Below are 17,465 nucleotides of genomic sequence, written 5' to 3'. Positions count from 1 at the left end.
GGCTGCAGGAGTTCTGGGCTCTGCCGCTGGCTGGCACACAGACTTCTCGTGGGAACCTGGGCAAGAAACTTGCATGCTCTCTGCCGGGAGGTTTGTGCACTGGCGCATCTCACCAGCGATGCATTTCTCAAAGGAGAGGTGCCAAGGTTCAAGCCTGCCTGGAAGCTATGCCTCTGAAACTAGAGCCAGCATGGTGTAGTGGTTAGGAGCAGTGTTTTGGAGCGATGGACTCTGATCTGGAGAACTGGGTTTGATTTCCCACTCCTCCACATGAGCAGCAGAGGCTAATCTGGTGAACTGGATTTGTTTCCCCACTCCTCCACATGAAGCCAGCTGGGTGACCTTGGGCTAGTCACTTTCTCTCAGCCCCACCTACCTCACAGGGTATCTGTTGTGGGGAGGGGAAGAGAAGGTGATTGTAAGCCTATTTGATTCTTCCTTAAGTGGCAGAGAAAATCGGCATATAAAAACCAATTCTTCTTCTTCTTCTTCCACTGATTGTAGCTACTCAGTGGTGAGGGCAGGACACCCCCTTCCCCCACACTTGGAGAAACTCCTCTCCTGCCAGTCTGCATATCTGGGAAAAACAAGACCCAGCCAACTCAGGACGTGAAGAAAACATCATGTCTTGGGGCTGAGATTTGACCTTGGATGAAAGGAGATGGGGCTCTTGTCTAAAGAGCCTACAGAAGCACCCTTCGCTTTTTGCAGTGGAAGCGGGACTCCTTCTCCGCTTTGCAGGTCTTGTAACAAAATCTCCTCCCAGTAGCATCTGTCTCCTAGCGCATGCCGAAAGGTTGCATTCTCTCCAGGTGGCACCTTGACCTGTGCAAGCCCCCGGAACCTGAAATGTGCATTAACTGAACATGCTACGTGGAATTCATTGCCACAGAAGGCTACAGAGGCCACTAGCGTGATTTTGTATGCTTGCGTATTAAGTGCCATCAAGTCGTTTCTGACTGACGGCAAACCCATGAATTAATGTCCCCCCAAAACATCCTACCCTTAACAGCCTAGCATGATTTTACAAAGGGATTAAACCAGTCCATGGAGACGTCTTTGCAGCGGTCGCTTTAGTAGCTGGGAACAGACGATGACTTTTATTTACAGGGGTGTGAACAAATGAGAGGGTGCATCTGCTGAAGCATCTGGCTGGAGCACTCTGTAATGTGGAGTTTTGGTTTTAGCGCCAACCCAAGATACTTTTGGTGCCCTGGATGCTCATTCACTGGAAAGTGCCTCCCCACAATTAACATTTTTTGCCATCAAGTCACATCTGATTTATGGCAACCCCTGGTGAGGTTTTCAAGGCAAGAGTCGACCTTGGCAAGTATTTGGATGGGAGAACTCCAAGGAATACCAGGGCTGTGAAAACCTCACCAGGGGTTGCCCCCCTCCATTCTACACATGACATGGTTAGGTTTGACAGCTGGCCTGGAGTTGCACTTGTTCCTCTAACAGAGTCTTAACGGGCTGATATTTACTAGGCGATGTTATTTACCTCCATTATTATTTACCTCTCTTGCCTTGAAAACCTCACCAGGGGTTGCCATTGCCTGCCTCTGCATCACGGCCCTGGTATTCCTTGGAGTTCTCCCATCCAAATACTTGCCAAGGTCGACCCTGCTTAGCTTCTGAGATCTGACCAGATCTGGCTAGCCTGGGCTAGCCAGGTCAGGGCTATAATTAACACTGGGTGCAATCACTTGGGAAGTTCTGCTGCGCACACGCCATTGAAACAAATTAGAGTTGTGTAAATGCATAAGAGCCCCATAGTGCAGAGTGGTAAGCTGCAATACTGCAGTCAAAAGCTCTGCTCATGACCTGAGTTCGATCCCGACAGAAGTTGGTTTCGGATAACCAGCTCAAGGTTGACTCAGCCTTCCATCCTTCCGAGGTCGGTAAAATGAGTAGCCAGCTTGCTAAAGTGTAGACAACTGGGGAAGGCAATGGCAAACCACCCCGTAAACATAGTCTGCCTAGTAAATGTCGGGATGTGATGTCACCCCATGGGTCAGTAATGACCTGGGCTTGCACAGGGGACTACTTTTACCTTTAAATGCATACAGGACCCCATCCATTAGAATTTCCCAAGTGAAAACCTGCTCGACGCACACATTATGGAAGACTCAGGGCAGATCCAGGGTTTCCACCCTGGTGCAGGTGCTCAGGCCAGGACTCTGGCACACAAGGAGAAGGAGCCTTCCCAACTTGCAACAGTGCTGGGGTTGTGCTGTTTGGGAAAACCAAGATGTATCCCAGAGAACACATGGGTTTCCCCAGTGAGCCAAAGAGCACCTCCCCAGGCCTGTTTCAGTTGGGGAAAAGGCATGGGGGTGGGGGGAGGCTGAAGCCCCCCCTCCATTCTACACATGACATGGTTAGGTTTGACAGCTGGCCTGGAGTTGCACTTGTTCCTTTAACAGATTCTTAACGGGCTGATATTTACTAGGCGATGTTATTTACCTCCATGCCATGAAACGCTTGACTTGCCCATTTCCACACATTAAGCTTCTATACAAGGGACAGGGCATTTTTCTCCTGGTCTGTACTTTTTGCAGCTTTAGCCATGGCCCTGATTCAAATGGGGCAGCACACCTATGGAAGTTGAGGAGAACCTGCAACCTATGTTCTCCCAGTGAGAACCGGAGATCCAGCCTTGGTTCTCCATGTGTGAACTGCCACCATGCAGCTCAAGAGAGCTCATCCTCTACCTCTGAAGTTGCCTTACATTGAGTCCATTCATTCATCAGCCCAGCCCCGTTGCTATCTAGTCTGGTTTGCAGATTCCCTCCAGGGTCTCAGAGATCTTTCCCAGCAGTCATGGGAAGCCCTTTTAAAGGGAAACACCAGGAACTGAACCTGGGGGATCCGGTATATACAAAGCCTGGCAGCTTTGCCCCCCTTTGTTTGGCTTTAAGGCTGTGTTCACTGTGTCACTTGCCTCCATCTGCACTGCAGATGGCAGAGATTATGGAGCTGTCGCCAGGCGCGATATGTGCAGCCTGCAGCACGGCATCGCTGTGAGCGACTCCTCACTACATTGCCCTTGCTTAAAGGGGAATATTTCCCTCTTGTTTTCATTTGACCCACATCATTATTTGTATTAAAGGGAAGCTTAAAGATGCTCTGGTTTCATTCCTACTCATAAAGTGCTCTGGGTGGTGGTGGAGGGCAGAGAGTAATATCTGACTGCTGTTATGGAATGTTGCTTTAACACCATGAGAGAGCCACCCCCTCAATGGCAGGTAGGAGCCAGCGTGGTGTAGTGGTTAAGAGCGGTGGTTTGGAATGGTGGACTCTGATCCGGAGAACCAGGTTTGATTCCCCACTCCTCCACATGAGCGGCGGAGGCTAATCTGCTGAACTGGATTTGTTTCCCCACTCCTGCTCACGAAGCCAGCTGGGTGACCTTGGGCAAGTTACAGCTCTGTTAGAGCTCTCTCAGCCTCACCTACCTCACAGGATGTCTGTTGTGGGAAGGGGAAGGGAAAGGTGACTGTAAGCCGGTTTGAGTCTCCCTTAAGTGGTAGAGAAAGTTGGAATATAAAAACCAACTCTTCGGGGGTTACCGAACCTGTATTCCCAGCGATGTATTTGAAAATGTTATAAAAAATACTGTTCGCACTTTCCATGTATTCCCAGCGATGTATTAAGAGTTTGAAAACGTTATAAAAAATACTGTCCGCACTTTGTTTGGCCCCTTTAGCTGTGAAGACGTCTTCCAACCATTTATAAGCCGTGGTATCCAAAAACCCTTTTAAAGCGATTTTTTTTACAACATTTTCAAACTCTTAATACATCGCTGGGAATACAAAGTGCGGTAACCCCCATTTTCATGTTGGGAATTAGTCAGAACATCAAAAAGAAAAACTGTCTCTGAAAATAAGTTCTTGGCAATTGTCCACCTCAGAGAACAAGGTATACTGAGTGGACAGGTGAAATCTTTCACTGGATTCAACCGTGATGGGGGGGGGGATATGTTAATTTTCTGATTGCTGCAAACTTAGTTGGTGAAGCATTCTGCGGAATTCCAAATCTCACACCTACAGAAAGGAACCCAATCAAATCACTAATTATATAGCGTCATCAATGTGTGATGGCACTTCACAGAGTACAGAAAGTTAGGTCCCTGCCCCAAGGAGTGTACACTCTAGAATTTAAGGCAAAGGGAGGGGAAGGATGAGGAGGCAGGGATAAAAGGGAAGAATGGGCATTCATTTAAGTACTTTGTGCTTTGACTTTGTTTCAGTAGAAAAGGGAGGCTGTGCCAAAGGAGGGTTTTAAGGAGGCATTTGAAGGAAATGAGAGAGGTGGAATCATGCAGTTGTCCCGGAAGGCAATTCCAGGTATTAATGGAAACAAGGGAGAAAGGACAGAATCAATGGTGGTGGTGGGGGGGGGGGAGCCTTTCCCATCCCTTAAGTTGGAGGAAGTTCCTTAGGCTGGAGGAAGGCTCCTTGGAGGAAATTTGGATCCACGCCAGTAAAATATGACCACCAAAACAGCATCAGTAGGTGGGAAACAGGAACATCTTCACTAGGTTAGGTTTGCCTTATCCAATACATAAAAGTGCATTTGATTGGAGAATGCTGGGGGGTGGGGGGGTGTTGGTAAATAAAAGGCTCCATAAAGGCTTAAATGAGAATAGAAAGATATGCTTCGATTGGATATCAGTACAAGGAACAGGTCTTAGAGGTGAAAATGCTGAGGTTTGTTGAAAAATTGGTTAGCTTATAGGTGGATGAGGATGCTAAAGTGTCACTTGGGTACCATAATGGTTACGAGCTTTACCACACCTTGTAGCCTCCAGCTATGCGTCTTTATTAATACCTAGGTGCTTGCAGAAAACAGTAGTCACTTGGTGTCTTTAAAGAACAATTGGGAGAATGCACGTGGCATTTTTCCAGGAGGTGGCTGGCCTATTAAGACCCAGGCCTGCATTGGCTGCAAGTAGACAGTCACCTGTGGTGCAGTGGTTAGTGTGGGGCTGGGAGTGTGTGTGTGTGTTAAAGTGTCATCAAAAGTGGAGCAGGAAAGTTCAAATCCCACACTCAGCTGGGGAACTCACTAGATATCCTTGAGCCAGTCTCTCTCAGTCTCTCTCTCTCAGTCTAACCTACCTCACAAAGTTGTTGTCCCCACCACAAAGCAGAGGAGGGGATTGTAGATACTATCCAGAGCTCTTTTGAAGGATGGGATAAATATGTGATCAGCAGGTGGTATTGCCAGGTTTCAGGGTCTGACCTGCAACTGCCTCATCAGGGTCTCCAGGAGAATTGTTTTGTATGTGGGAACATTCAGCCTCATGAGTCTCCCCTTACCACCAGGAGGGGAATAGCCCAGACACAAGCTGATCCCCTCAGTGAGAACAAGGAATAATGCACGTTTCAAGGTCCTCCTGACACACTCTGAACCAGAAGCCAGGAGAAGATTCCAGCAGACAGAAGCCAGCAGAGTGACCGGGAGTAGGGAACAGAGCTAGGCCAGTCAGAGATACCGTGAAGCCTACTGTCCAGACATGAGGTGGTGAAATACCAAGGTGGCCGAATCGATTGCACCACGTCAGGCTACCAGGGGACAATCCTCTCACATTAAAAACCCCCTGCAAATAGAACACCAGAAAGCAAAGAAAGGGGTCAAAGCTTTCCACCTGCTGTGCTGGATTTCTGCTTGCAAAGATTTTTTTTAACTGCAAATGAGCATTTGAAACAAAAATCTGCCACTTGCAGTCGGCAGAGGTGCAGTCCATTGTACCCCTCATTCTTCATCATGAATAGCTCGGCCTTAGTTTCTAACAGTGCCATTCTAAGCGCAGTTATAGCCTTCTAAGACCATTTAAGTCAACGGGCTTAGAAGAGTATAACTTTTCTTACGACTGCACTGCGAGGGAGGATGCAGGCAGTCTTCTCTATTGTTGGGTACTTTGGGCTAAAAGAAACCTCTCTCTGCTTAATTCCTCAAGGAACGTTGGCCACCTCGGCTATCTAATGTCTGAATTCCTGATTGAGGGTTAAAAGCAACCAAACGGCAGAAGCCATTACTCAACCATCAGCCGAGAAGATCGTGGGCAAAGGCTACCTGCTAATCTTCAGAAAAAGTTTTTTTATAAGCCTCGGTCTCTCTCCCCCGCCCCATATCCCCAGTACTGCAGACCTCAGTTGTTTTCCAGCCAGCCAGACAACTCCAGCGCTTGCAGTTTACAATTAAAAGCAAAATGAGCACTAAGAAAATTAAATGCAGCCTGTCTGTCTCCTTGGGCTAAACTGTGTACTCTAAGTGGAGCGCATCTCAAAGCAAGCCGTAAAGCAGTTGGAACGCTGGAAATTTACCCGGTTTGGGCCTGCAGAACTCGATGGAATCTGCAGGGCCCAATACAACCTGCCAGCCATGTGTAGCAGCACACTTGGGGCTTGGTTGCCTGGTTTTGCAGCCTGCCTGGGACTTAGGGTTGCCAACCTCCAGGTACCAGCTGGACATCTCCTGCTATTACAACCGATTTCAAGCCGATAGAGATCGATTCACCTGGAGAAAATGGCTGCTTTGGCAATTGGACTCTATGGCATTGAAGTCCCTCCCCAAACCCTGCCTTCCTCAGGCTCTGCCTCAAAAACCTCCCGTCGGTGGTGAAAAGAGACCTGGCAACCCTACTGGGACTAGGGTTGCCAGATCCCTCTTCGCAACGGGCAGGAGATTTTGGGGGCGGAGCCTGAAGAGGGTAGGGTTTGGGGAGGGACTTCAATGCCATAGTTCAATTGCCAAAGCGGCCATTTTTCTCGACGTGATCTGATCTCTATCGGCTGGAGATCAGTTGAATTAGCAGATTTCCTGCCACTACCTGGCCGTTGGCAACCCTAACTGGGACTGCAAAAAACAGACCCACTGGCAAGCACTTAGAAGGCCACAGCTGGTGGGGGGTGGGGTGGGGAAGGGCAGCTGGAGTTCAGTTTAGATGGGCCACACTGGTAAGGTTGCCAGCCATATCTCAGTGCACGAGTCTCAGAGGGGGAGAGCCGGGGAGCCAAAAGCAAGTGCCTAGCCAACCAGGGGTGGAGCCTGGTAGACAGAAGATGGCACCTGGTGGGTCAAGGAAAGAGTTCATGGGTCCCCAACCTTTTTGAGCCTGCAAGCACATATGGAATACTAACACGGCATGATGGGCGCAACAAAACAGCTGCTACAAAATATCTGCCACTGGAGGCAGAGCCATCCACAAAACGATTGTCACAGCTTAACTCCCATAACACAGTGCAGATCCTTGTGCTCTGGTGGCAGCTGCTGCCAAAGCAACATTAAAAAAAAAATCTGCACAGTCCATCAAATCTCCAATAGTCAATCTAAAGCCTTGCTGGGCAATAGCCTGACCTGGCCCTGCCCACTCCGACAAAAACACATCAACGGGCGCCATGACGCCCGCAGGCACCACCTGGCCTAGTTTGTGCCTGACTGGATGGAGTCTGATGAATGTCCGATCCAGGATGGGCTAGTGGTTAAATTATAATATAGCTACAGTGCTGGACTAAGACTCGGGACAGCTGGGTCCAAACCTCCCCTTCAGCCATGATGCTCACCGGGTGACCTTGGGCGAGTCGTGAACTCTCTGCCTAACCGACCTGCCAAACAGGATTGCTGTGAAGATCGAATGGGACAGGAGAACGCCAGGGAGGACAGGCGACATAAAAATGTTCACATCGCGAGATGGGTGGGGGCAATACGAACAGCAAAAGCTTTAATTAATGCTGAGCAGGGAATGGTTCTGCCCTCTCACCTGAGTTTAGCCTCCCTGACATTGTATTTAACATGCTTGGATTAAGGAAGCTCGGCTAGAATCCTCCTCCCTGAACACGGCAACTCTCTGGGTTCAGGGAATTTCTGTGCAGAGGAGCATTCAGTTTTGTAGGGTGCTACCTGCCGTTGAAAGAGGTGCAGCCGAGAGACAAGCTGACCCCGTTGGTGAAAACGAAACCCTTTGGCATTCTGATGGAGCAATGTGAGTTCTTTCCTTTTCTCTTTCACAGACTCGCATCTATCAGCGCGTCCCCCAACTCTAGTAGTTTGTTTGCTTTTTAATTTGTTCACTCTTTGCATTTTAAATATCCAGTACAGACCTTGATCTCCAGCGGCTGATACAAATCGTGCTCTTGAGATCCCTTTGGTTGGGGCTGTTTGCTAGCCAACCAGATCCTGCCCCCACCCCATTCCCAAAGTGGAGCCACTGCTCACGTCACCCTGTGATGCTGCTTGCAACTCCCCCACCCCCGGGAAGGATGAGCTGCAATCATACACCTGAGAGCTTGCACCTTTAATTGTATGTGTCCGTGTTTAGAAGGGTAATATTAATATTAACTGCAGAGGAGGGGGGCAGTACTTATTTGTGGGATTCTGAAGCAGATTGTCTCAAATAATAAATAAACTGGAATGCAGTGATGGGTGATGCTCATTTAGGGCTGTTAGGGACATCGGGAAATTCCTTGAGATTTGGAGAAGAAGTATATGAAGGGCAGGGTTTGGGGAGGTGAAGGGGACCTCAGTGTGGTATAATGCATAGACTTTACCCTCCAAAAAGCCATTTTCTGCAGGAGAACTGATCTCTGTCATCTGGAGATGTGCAATTCCAGGAGAGTACCAGGCCCCACCTGGAGGTTGGCAACCTTAGTATCCTGCACTACTAACCTGCAAAATGAATAAAAACCACCTACATCCAGACTGTGCTTTTATACACTGAGCGCAAATAGGCAGTTAATGTCCTGACTGACCAACCAATAAAAACCAGCAGCAACCAAGGAAAGCACCCCGCTCTACAAAGCAGTAAAACGAAGCCTGTACTTCTCCCCTCCTTGCTAAAGTGAAGTTGCAGCAGAAGAGAGACTTTTTTCTCAAGCAGAAGCTTTCCTTCTCCTGCCCTTGAAAAAGTAGTTGTACTGCTAGTCTTTGTACAGAGAAGCTGGCCTGCGAAGTTCCACCAAGTTATGCCTGAGACTCAGAAGGTAGCTAACAAGGTTGGTAGTTAGGAAGGAAGCAGGCAGGAACAGACTGGGAGAAGAAGAAGAGTTGGTTTTTATATGCCGACTTTCTCTACCACTTAAGGAAGAAACAAACTGGCTTACAATCACCTTCCCTTCTCCTCCCCACAACAGACACCCTGTGAGGTAGGTGGGGCTGAGAGAGCTGTGACTAGCCCAAGGTCAACCAGCTGGCTTCATGTGTAGGAGTGGGGAAACCAACCCAGTTCACCAGATTAGCGTCCGCCGCTCGTGTTGGAGGAATGGGGAATGAAACCCAGTTTTCCAGATTAAAATCCACCGCTCCAAACCACTACACCACGCTGGCTCCTACCTGCCATTGTGGGGGAGAGCTGAGCCTGGTGGGACAGTGCCTCACTTGTCCTAATGGGGCCATCCGACTCCCCTCCCCTCCACCCCCAGCTTGGAATGTCTCCTCCTAATATGTGAGCTTTCCCCTCCAGCATTTCCAATTATACACGTTGCTGTGTTTAAGTGGTTTTCAAACAAACAAACAAAAAGGGTCAAACGTGTGATTCCCCCCCCCCAAAAAAAAACTAACATTCAATGTTATTGTCCCAAAATTCATCAGTAAGATTTAGGAACAGGCTGTTTTTGTTTTTTTTTAAATGCCACCGAGTGTGAACACCTAAATAATAATAAAAAAAACTACCCATACTCTACAAGTAAAAACAAATTTTAAAAAACACACCTGCCATTCCTGTTCTAGATTTTTGCCACAGCTCCAGCAAGGGACATTGTTTGTTTGTTTCTGTTTCTGTGCAGACAAGTGATGTTTTGAGAACAGATCACATAGACAGGAGAAACTAGAAGCATTTCTGCACATTAGCTCAGTAGGCTAGTACATTTTTTAAATGCTTATCTCACACTTTTAATAACCTTGCAAAGTATACTAGGCTAAGATCATGTGCAGAAAGGACGGACTGAAACTATTTTGCTGTCCAAGAAGCTGCAGAAATTGCAAGGCTTCCCCAGAAACTGCAAACTTTCTTACTCCCTGACATGCTGATTTTCTACATGCAGTGAACAGGGTTTGCTTTTTTTGTTTTGTTTTGAAATACATCAGTTGTGATTCCTCCATCTTGGACAGTCCAAGATGATACTGCTGAATGTGTCACCCAGTTATTATTGGGGAACCGTGGTCCACACGTTCCAAATTCCAGTGGAGTAGCCACGCTGCAGCAAAACAAACAGGAGTCTTGTGCTGCCTTAAAGACAGATTACTGTATCATGAGGATCAGTTGCATAAAGCAAAACCTCAGAATTAGCCTAGGAAGAGGCCTTATGCCAAGTCAGGCCCCTGTTTCGCCTGCACGATCTCACGCTCTCTCCCAAAGCTGCCCTTTAAAACCCTTTTAAGTTTTAAATGCCTTTAAAATCCTTTTAAGTTTTAAACGCCAGAAATTCAACCAAGGACTTGAACATATATGAAACTACCTTTTCCTGAGACAGATCACTGGTCTGTCGATCCTTTTCCTTTCCTTATGCTTGTGGGCCAACTTGTCATAAGCAAAACAATTTAATAAATTCCATAATACATAAATAACCATACATACAAAAATATAATCTCCAAACAGTACAGTTAAAAAGAGATATCATTAAAAAACCATCGATATATATATATATTTTTTTTTGCCACAGCGAGGGTTACATTTGGGTCAGCATCAGCCAATAACTTTGCAACTGATATCTTGCTTTAGGGCAGGTCCCCCACCTCTGAATGTGTATGCTGCGATCCGTTTGTCTCTGGCGAGATCATGCTTTTTACAACCTGTGTGTGTGTGTTAAGTGCCGTCAAGTCGCTTCCGACTCATGGCGACCCTATGAATGAAAGTCCTCCAAAATGTCCTATCTTTGATAGCCCTGCTCAGATCTTGCAAATTGAAGGCTGTGGCTTCCTTTATTGAGTCAATCCATCTCTTGTTGGGTCTTCCTCTTTTCCTGCTGCCCTCAACTTTTCCTAGCATGACTGTCTTTTCCAGTGACTCTTGTCGTCTCATGACGTGACCAAAATACGACAGCCTCAGTTTAGTCATTTTAGCTTCTAGGGCCAGTTCAGGCTTGATTTGATCTAGAACCCACTGATTTGTCTTTTTGGCAGTCCACGGAATCCGTAACACTCTCCTCCAACACCACATTTCAAAGGAATCTATTTTCTTCCTATCAGCTTTCTTCACTGTCTACAATCTACAAAAAAAATAAAATAAAAAAAATTGCCAAACAGTGCCCAAAGGTCTGTCGATCAGTAATCTCCCAGCAGCGGCTCTCCAGGGTCTCAGGCTGAGGGTCTTCAGGTCACCTGACTGTGTGACTGCAGATGCCAGGGACTGAACTGGAGATCTTCCACGTGCAAAGGAAGCGCTTGCTTGCGTGTGCTCTCTCCCTATGGCCAAGGCCGGAGAACGGACCTGCAGTACAGCGAATGCCAGAACGCCGGAGGCAGCATTCTTAACCCCTTCCTTCCCATTCTAAATATAAAAGATAATTCAGTGGGTAGCCGTGTTAGTCTGTTTGCAGTGGTCGAAAAGGGCAAGAGTCCAGTAGCACCTTAAAGACTAACAAAAATATTTTCTGGTAGGGTATGAGCTTTCGTGAGCCACAGCTCTCGAAAAGGATCGACAGCCGAGCTGTGGCTCACAAAAGCTCATACCCTACCAGAAAATATTGTTGTTAGTCTTTAAGGTGCTACTGGACTCTTGCTCTTTTCTAAATATAAAAATATAAAAAATATACTATGTGTGTGTGTGTGTGTGTGTGTACACACACACACACACACACACACACACACACACACACACACACAGTAATAGGGAATATGACGGCATTAATTAACTTGATCTTGCTTGCTAGTGACACAGCCTTACACTTAAGAATCTTTTTTGGTTGGTTTTTATACCCAGCTTTCTTTCCGCCATAAGGAGTGTCAAAGCGACTTAGAAGAAGAAGAGTTGGTTTTTAAGGAAGAATCAAACCGGCTTATAATCTTCCCCCTCCCCACAACAGACACCTTGTGAGGTAGGTGGGGCTGAGAGAGTTCTGAGAGAACTGTGACTGGCCAGCTTCACCTGCTAACCATTTTCATGGAGGATAGGTCTCTCAGTGGCTACTAGCTACTAAATATATAATCTAAATATAAAAGGTAGATCTTCAGAATATAAAATCTAAATATAAAAGGTAGATCTTCAGAAGTGAGCTCACGAAAGCTCATACCCTCTCAGAAAATGTTGTTGTTAGTCTTTAAGGTGCTACTGGACTCTTGCCCTTTTCTAAATAAAAAAGGTAGATCTGATCTAAATATAAAATCTAAATATAAAAAGTAGATCTTCAGAATATAAAATCTAAATATAAAAGGTAGTTCTTCAGAAGTGAGCTCACGAAAGCTCATACCCTATCACAAAATATTGTTGTTAGTCTTTAAGGTGCTACTGGACTCTTGCCCTTTTCTAAATATAAAAGGTAGATCTGATCTAAATATAAAATCTAAATATAAAAAGTAGATCTTCAGAATATAAAATCTAAATATCAAAGGTAGTTCTTCAGAAATGAGCTCACGAAAGCTCATACCCTATCACAAAATATTGTTGTTAGTCTTTAAGGTGCTACTGGACTCTTGCCCATTTTCTAAATATAAAAGGTGGATCTGAACGCGCCTGCCGGCTAATACTGCCCCGCCCCCTGGCCCCGCCCCCTCGGCTCTTCTCCCGCCGGCCTGAATGGGCCTTTCCGCGCGCGCCCCCGCCCGCGCGCCCCCGTCAGCTCCATTCATGGCCCCCGCTGGCCCCGCCCCGCCCCGCCCGGGCTGCGCCGCGCTGGCGGCGGAGGGATGAAAAGGCGCTGCGGCAGCCTCTGCCGGCGCGCTGGAGCCGGGCGGTGCAGCTGAGAGATGTACGGTAAGGGAGGTCGCGATGGGGGGGGGGGGGAGCTGCATCGCCCTTTTCCGCTCCCCCCCCCAACAATAGGGGCTGGGGCGTGATTCCCGTTTGCTCCGCTGGGGGGGAGGGTTGGTGGGACAGGCAGCTTCCCACGGACGGCGCTCCGGGGAGTTGGAAGGCATCCCGCTTGTCTAGCGCCCCCCCCTTTCCGTAGAGGGTCCTCGTCCTCTGAAGGAGACCCCCCCCGCAAGACATCCCCTGCTCCGCAGTCTCTTCCAAACGATGATTCCTCCCCCCCCACCCCAGTTCCAGAGTGACTCAAGAGCAAGTTCCTCCCCCCCAAAAAAAAAACCCAGTGACTGGGAAGAAGGGGGGGGGCGTTGTTGGAATGGAGGAAAACGAACTTTCTCAGTCTTTCCCCCCCAGGAGTAGAAAAGAGCAAGAGTCCAGTAGCACCTTATAGACTAACAAGAATATTTTCTGGTAGGGTGTGAGCTTTCGTGAGCCACAGCTCACTTTGAAGAAGTGAGCTGTGGCTCACGAAAGCTCACACCCTGCCAGAAAATATTCTTGTTAGTCTTTAAGGTGCTACTGGACTCTTGCTCTTTTCAACTACTGCAGATCTGAAGAAGTGAACAGTGGCTCACGAAAGCTCACACCCTGCCAGAAAGTATTGTTGTTAGTCTTTAAGGTGCTACTGGACTCTTGCTCTTTTCTACTACTGCAGATCTGAAGAAGTGAGCTGTGGCTCATGAAAGCTCCTACCCTGCCAGGAAATATTGTTGTTAGTCTTTAAGGTGCTACTGGACTCCTGCTCTTTTATACTACTGCAGATCTGAAGAAGTGAGCTGTGGCTCATGAAAGCTCATACCCTGCCAGAAAATATTGTTAGTCTTTAAGGTGCTACTGGACTCTTGCCACCTGGGGAGGGGGTGATGACCTGTCCCCATGGAGGAAAGGTGTGCTCCTCAGAGAGTCTCCCAACAGGTGAAGGACCGATTTCCTCGTGAGCTTTATAGGTGCCTCTGTCCAGCATCACACATTTAACAAAGAGCCGCAGCACCTTCCTAGAGTCCAAATGAAGTGGACCTTAAGCTTCACGGGGTTATGTAGGGAAGGACTGCAGTATTGAGGGGCTAGCCCTTCCGCCCCTTTTTCCCCTACACCCTGCTCCATTGGTAGTGGTGGCTTTTCCTGTTCTTGGGGACCTCTGCAGCTCTGTTATGCAGCCACAACTTTTTCTCTCCCCCCCCCCCCCAACTGCTTTTGGAGTGCCGTGTTGACTTGGCTCATCTCGGGCAATGCTACTGCGGTCTGCTGTCCAACCAGTTGTGTGTAGCTTGCTTGCCTTGATGGTGCAAATGATGGAGGGGCTGGGGCATGAGTCTTGCACGCTTGGGAGGACCTGCCTCCTTTTTGTAGATCAGGTTGAAGCCTTAGGACATGCAGGCTCCCCCCCCCCCCACTGTGCTGAATGCGTTTGTATGAGGATGTCAGCACAGTGGTTCTGCAAAAAGCTGTTTAGCTGGTGGCAGCTTCCCAGAGCCAGCCTGGAGGGAACTTGTGCCTGGACTCTTCAAGCCAGAAGACTGGTGTTGGGGCTTGCAATGTCCGCTGTGCTGTCCACGCCAACCTGCACAAATGGGTGCATAGTTGATTGGAGGGGAGGAACACCTACTTTAATCGTTGCTCTGAATCTGTGTTTGTTTAATAGAGATGTTATTGCAGCCCAAGAGTTGGGTTAGTTGTTTAAATCAGGGGTGTCAAACATAAGGCCCGAGGGCCACATCTGGCCCCTTGAGAGCTCTTATCCGGCCCACAAGCCAGCCGAGGCAGCCACCCAACACACTCTCAATCTGGGCTGGCGAGGCATGGCCCAGCCCAACCAAATGACATTTATGTCATATCCGGCCCTCGTAACAATTGAGTTCGACACCCCTGTTTTAAATATAATGAAGTTGGATTGCTATTTTCTTCTTCTTTGCCTTCTTCCGTGTTGTTATATTTTGCGCCTTTATCAGCAGCCCCGGTTTACAGAGCAGAGCTTTTTGTCGTTTTGTCCCCTTGCCAGGAAAAGCCTCCCTGGTGAAATTTCTGCAGGTCCTGGCTGCTTAAAGGTGCAACAGCAGGGCTGGTAAACAAGGTGACAGCCCAGGCATAAGACTAGACCTCCTGGTGTTTCTCTGTATACTTGTCTCTGCATCCGCAACACAGACTATCCTTTCCATAAAGGCTCACGGTTTCTCCTTTATGGGAAGCCTTTTCTCATCTTTGGAGGAAACCCTGAATGCCTTGGAAACCCAGCATGTTGCACAAGACAGCCATTGTGGCATAGTGTTCAGAATGCTGGACTAGGCTGGGAAGAACTGGGTTCAAATCTGCACTCAGCTGTGGGCGATTTTGGGCCAGTTACACTCTTTTTTTTTCTGCCTAAGCTCCCCCACAGGGTTGTAAGGATAAGAGGAGGGAAAACTGTGGCCAGAGCTCCTTGGATGACAGGTGGGGTAAAAAAAAAATGAGAGGGAGTGGGAGGCTTGTTCTCATCGAGGGCTTGCTGGCATGTTGCATATCCAGCCCCTGGCCCTTGCGTGCAGAGTTCTTCCTCCTCCTGCAAGTGACCCCGCTGCTTCCTTCCCTATTTCTGCTCCCATGGTGTGGCTGATGCTTTCTCATTGGCAGAGGTGGGATGTTCACGAATCCTCTGCACTCAGCCAGTGCTGGAGGGAGTGTGCTTGTGTGGGATGATCACGGCTATGCAAATACCATTTATTTTTGCCCCGCTGTGTTTTGGCTCCCGCTTGGGGGAGAATCACGATAACGGTGAATCATATTGAGTCGAAAAAGGGGTATGGTGGTGGGGCTGCATATTGCTGTGTGTATCCAACCCCTTGTTTCTATCTGGTGACCGGATGCTTGCACGGCATTGCTTAATTCTGCCAGTCCTTAAGCTGCTTCCGAAAACATACCAGCGCTTTAGTGAACCACCCAACGAAGGAGCTCTCTTTGTAAATGGGACCATTTGAAAGTTGCTGTATAAATAGTCGTTCCGTTGGTCCATGTCGCTTGGTCCATGTAGCTTGATATTATCTAATTGGACTGGCAGAAGCTTTTTGTGGTCTTGGGCCGAGAAAAGTATTTCCTACCATCTGCTAGTGAGGCCTTTTAAGCTAGAGATGCCAGGGACTGAACTTGGGACCTTCTGCATGCAAAGCTCGTGCTCTACCACTGAGCCAGAGCATCTTCTCTGGAGTCGCCACACTAACAGAGCTTCTTTCAACAGGTAGTAGTAGAAGAATTGGTTTTTATATGCTGACCTTCTCTACCATTTAAAGGAGACTCAGACCAGCTTACAGTCACTTTCCCTTCCCCACAACAGACACCCTGTGAGGTAGGTGGGGCTGAGAGAGCTCTAACAGAGCTGTGACTAGCCCAAGGTCACCCAGCTGGCTTCGTGTGTAGGAGTGGGGGGGGGGGGGGAAATCCAGTTCACCAGATTAGCCTCCACTGCTCATGTGGAAGACTGGGGAATCAAACTCAGTTCTCCAGATCAGAGTCTACCGCTTCAAACCACTGCTCTTAACCACTACACCATGCTGGAAGGAGGAAAAAACATGGTCCTGAACTATCATATTTAAGCCCTATTTGAGAACTTTGACGGTGGAGGCCTGGTCGCCAATCTGATTATGACCTGGACTCACCCAGTGGCAATCTTGCATCCTCTGTTTCTTCCCCTCAGTGTTTCGTCTGCAAATTGAGCCTGTTAATGTCCTACTTCGCAAGGTTGATGTGAGGATGATTCTACAGCCATATGCAGGTTAAAAGTAGTGGCACAGCTGGCTCCTTGCCTAGGTCACCTGTTCCTCCCAGACGTGCAGATTCCGGTGCTCTCATCCTCTCTGCTTTATAGTGTGCATATGTTGACGCAGAGGGGCTGGTAAAAATATATATACCAGTGTGTGTGTGTGTGTGTGTGTGTGTGTGTGTGTGTGTGTGTGTGTGTGTGTGTGTATATATATATATATATATATATATATATATATATATATATATATATATTGCAGGCTTCTAAATTGTTCTGTTTGTCTGCAAACCTGTGATGAAAGTACTGCATAAAAGAGCAGTAGGGTTTAACTAGCCTCGCATCACTGTCTCCCCCCCCCCCAGTGGTAAATCTCTGCTGATGGAAGCCATTTCCATCTGCTGAATGGGGCTTTTTGCCTTCGACCCTCGCCTGAAATTCTCCCCCAGTGCTGCTCCTAGGGGGAGACCCACTGGAACACCATGAGGGGCAAATTGGGGGGGGGGGTCTGCAGCGGAAGAGGGGGGAATTAGAGAAAATCTCCTTCCCCCCCTTCTGTCGGCAGGATTTAGCAGCATAGCATCCAAGCAGCTATATAATTGACTGGCTTCGTTCCCAGGTCTGTCCGCTAAATTCCCCATTGCGATGATTTGTTGTATGTTGTCAAGTGTCGATGGGGTAATTGTTTTGCCAACGCTTTGCAATAATAGATCTTGCTGACAATATTAGTCGGCCAGTTCCCTCCCCCAGCCCTAAATTTTGAGGCACAGT

General features: G+C 48.0%; 1 protein-coding gene across 1 annotated transcript in view; it reads left to right on the top strand.

The window, feature by feature from the left end:
• Positions 1-12,885: 12,885 nt before the first annotated feature.
• The window catches only part of EFR3B (EFR3 homolog B), a 107,269-nt gene continuing 102,689 nt past the window's right edge, over positions 12,886-17,465 (top strand). Inside the window, exon 1 of the mRNA XM_056853010.1 lies at positions 12,886-12,913. Within this exon, the coding sequence (XP_056708988.1) occupies positions 12,907-12,913 (7 nt within the window). The 5' untranslated portion in view covers positions 12,886-12,906. The remainder of the gene's footprint in view (positions 12,914-17,465) is intronic.

Source organism: Euleptes europaea, chromosome 7, assembly GCF_029931775.1.
Source record: "Euleptes europaea isolate rEulEur1 chromosome 7, rEulEur1.hap1, whole genome shotgun sequence".
NCBI classification, from domain to species: Eukaryota; Metazoa; Chordata; class Lepidosauria; order Squamata; family Sphaerodactylidae; genus Euleptes; species Euleptes europaea.
Note: the sequence above shows the minus strand (reverse complement) of the source record. Positions and strands in the feature narration are given on the sequence as shown.